Here is a 2,945-nt window from a genome sequence, read left to right as displayed (position 1 = left end):
ATGCGGGGATCTAAATGAGACATAGTGGGAGCATACCACAACAATTCGTGGCGTTCTCCAGGAACGTTAGCATGCTTATCTCCCCTTAATGACAGGAAAACTGTCTCATCAAAGTGACAATCCGCAAAACGTGCGGTAGAGAGATCTTCTGTCAAGGGTTCTAAAAGCGAACAATTGATGGCGAATCATAATCGACATAGATTTTCATTTTTCTCTGATGACCTATTTTGGTACGTAGTGGTAGAGCTATTGGCAATAGATTGCGCACCCAAACACATATAAATTTGAGATGTTATGCTCATATCCAGTAACCAACTATAACAGTGAATGAGGTTGGGTAGCGGTGGGCCTCAGGAGGACTAACATAGCTGCATGTAATATTGCATAGCCCCAAGTATATACCAGCAGTTTGGTTCTCATAACCAAATTCTGAGTTATCAATTGAATGCGCTTTATGAAAGCTTTTGCCAAACCGTTTTGGGTGTGAACATAGGGTACAGGATGTTCCACTTCAATCCCTACTGACGTGCAATAATCGTCAAAAGTCTGTGACATAAACTCTCCAGCATTATCCAATCAAATCGACTTGATCGGATAATCAGGGTGATGAGCTCTTAGCTTAATAATTTGTGCTAGGAGTTTCGAAAATGCAGCGTTGCGTGTGGACAACAGACAAACATGTGACCATCGTGTCAATGCATCAACCAACATTATAAAATATCTAAATGGTCTGCATGTTGGTTGGATAGGTTCACAAATGTCCCCTTGAATCCTCTGAAGAAACTTATAAGGGTTATGAATAATCTTTGTAATAGAGGGTTGAGTATTCAACTTCCCTAAAGAGCACGCTTTGCATGGTGAGAATGGAGATAACTGATGCCTATGTGATGATTTGAAGATACAACGCATTATGTCACATCTGGGATGTCCCAAACAGTCATGCCAAAACAACAAAGTGCTTTTGAACTCAGCAGCCACATGGTGGGTTTCTATGCCACAAATGGTTGTTATGTACAACCCACTTGGGAGACGTTCCAACTTCTCGTGAATACGCTTCTGGCCATATTTGTACGAATTGATACAAAGAAATTCAGAACCATTATCTTCAGTGGTTTCTATATGATATTGATTATCTCGAATATCTCTAAAACTTAGCAACGCTCTTCCGGGACATGGAGAATAGAGGGCCTCTTTAATGGTTAAAATGATACCATTGGACAACATGATACGGGCCTTTCTCTATCCTTCAATTAGGTTGGATGGGCCTGAGAGAGTTGTTAGAGGTGCTTTCTTAGGTACAAAGTTAGTAAAATAGTGTTGCTCACGCAATATGGTGTGTGTGGTAGCACTATCAGCCATACAACTAACTTCCCTACTAGATATATACCTAGAAATAAATTGATTGAATTGTTCACATGTATAAATATAATTCCAGTCATTCAATTAATCAATTCGAGAAATAATATCCATAAAATAATAATCCATAATTCAAAACCAACCAAAACCAAACAAATTATTCCAAATACTTAGAAAAATTATCCAAAATTAAACCATAAACCTAGAAAAATAGGGGGGAGGGTCTGGCTACTCCTAGTGGGTGCGGCCACTATGGGTAAAACACTCAAAAACAAGTCTAAAATTTATTCGTCCATAGGAGCTAACGCCTCCTGAAAATCCGATATCTCCATGGATGTAGTAGCATTTTCCGGATGATCTACATGTGCAAAGTTAGACTCACGACGAGAATGATACTTGGTAATAACCTCGGGGGTAGCTCGACAAACACATATCCAATGATCCCTTGATCCACAACTGTAGCTCATGTCCATTTCAATGAAAGCCGATTGAGCGAGAGCTTTTCCCTTGTTCTTGAAGTTTGGGGCTTTAGGGGCAAGGGGTTGGCGCTGCTAGGTCACATTTCCTCCCTTGTGTAGGCCTTGACTCTGTGGACCTTGGGCCCGTGGTGGGGCTTGTCGCACATTTCCATGGCCACGACGATTGTTATGTCGTTTGTGGCTGCTAGAATTTGTCTCATGCGCTTTAGGGGCGACGTTCGAGCCAGTCGATCGAGCTTGATGATTCTTCATCAAAAGTTGGTTCTGTTTTTCAGGAAGTAAGACAGGGATCAAATCCCAAAATTTGGTAAACTTCTGTGCCCTATATTGTTGTTGCAGGACAATATTGGTGGCAGAAGGTCGAATAGGTCTTCTCCAGGAGATCTGATTCGATTAGTTCCACTTTACAGAACTTCAGTAGTGATCGGATTTTGCAAACTTCAGAGTTGTATTCATTCACGGACTTAAAGTCTTGGAAGCGAAGATACTGCCAGTCGTGTCTTGCTTCAGGCAAGTAGATGTCTTTTTGGTGATCGAAACGGTGGGCCAGAGCAAGCCAGAAGGTGTGTGGGTTCTCCTCAGCGAGATACTCAGTCTGCAGTGCATCATGGATGTATTTTTGAATGAAGATCATTGCATTAGCTTTATGAGCTTTGTTGACGGGTTTGTCGTCTGTAAGTGCCTTGATGGTGGTTCTAATACCCTTTGCAGTAAGATGAAGCTTCACGTCTTGAATCCATTTCAGGTAGTTTCTTCCAGATACTTCCAAAGCTTTGAAATCGAGCTTGTTCAAGTTCGACATGTCCTTAAAACGAAGGGTACAACAAAAACGTGGTTAGTCATATGGTAATCCATAGACATACATCGTAAAACATTTGGGTTCTATAGACATGTATTGGTTTAATTTATGCATGAAAGCTACATGTTTCATGTGGTATGTTTTGAATGAAAACTTCAGGTTTCAAAGGCACTAAATATGAAACTACAGGTTCAATTTAGTTTTATGAATGATTAGTTCATAAATGAGAGGTTCTCAAATTCTTTTGCTTCGGGACTACAAAAGTATGTCAACGGTTCAAAGTATAAAAATAAATTATTAAATCGTTAATG

At 40.3% G+C, this 2,945-nt stretch overlaps 1 protein-coding gene across 1 annotated transcript; it reads right to left on the bottom strand.

Annotated features, from left to right (window-relative positions):
* Positions 1–2,157: 2,157 nt before the first annotated feature.
* Positions 2,158–2,637, bottom strand: LOC139198094 (uncharacterized). Its single transcript, XM_070826352.1, has one exon. It carries the CDS (start codon positions 2,635–2,637, stop codon positions 2,158–2,160), a length of 480 nt encoding a protein of 159 aa, XP_070682453.1.
* Between the last annotated feature and the right edge of the window lie 308 nt (positions 2,638–2,945).

This window comes from Malus domestica, chromosome 08 (assembly GCF_042453785.1).
Source record: "Malus domestica chromosome 08, GDT2T_hap1".
In the NCBI taxonomy this organism is placed as follows: domain Eukaryota; kingdom Viridiplantae; phylum Streptophyta; class Magnoliopsida; order Rosales; family Rosaceae; genus Malus; species Malus domestica.
Note: the sequence above shows the minus strand (reverse complement) of the source record. Positions and strands in the feature narration are given on the sequence as shown.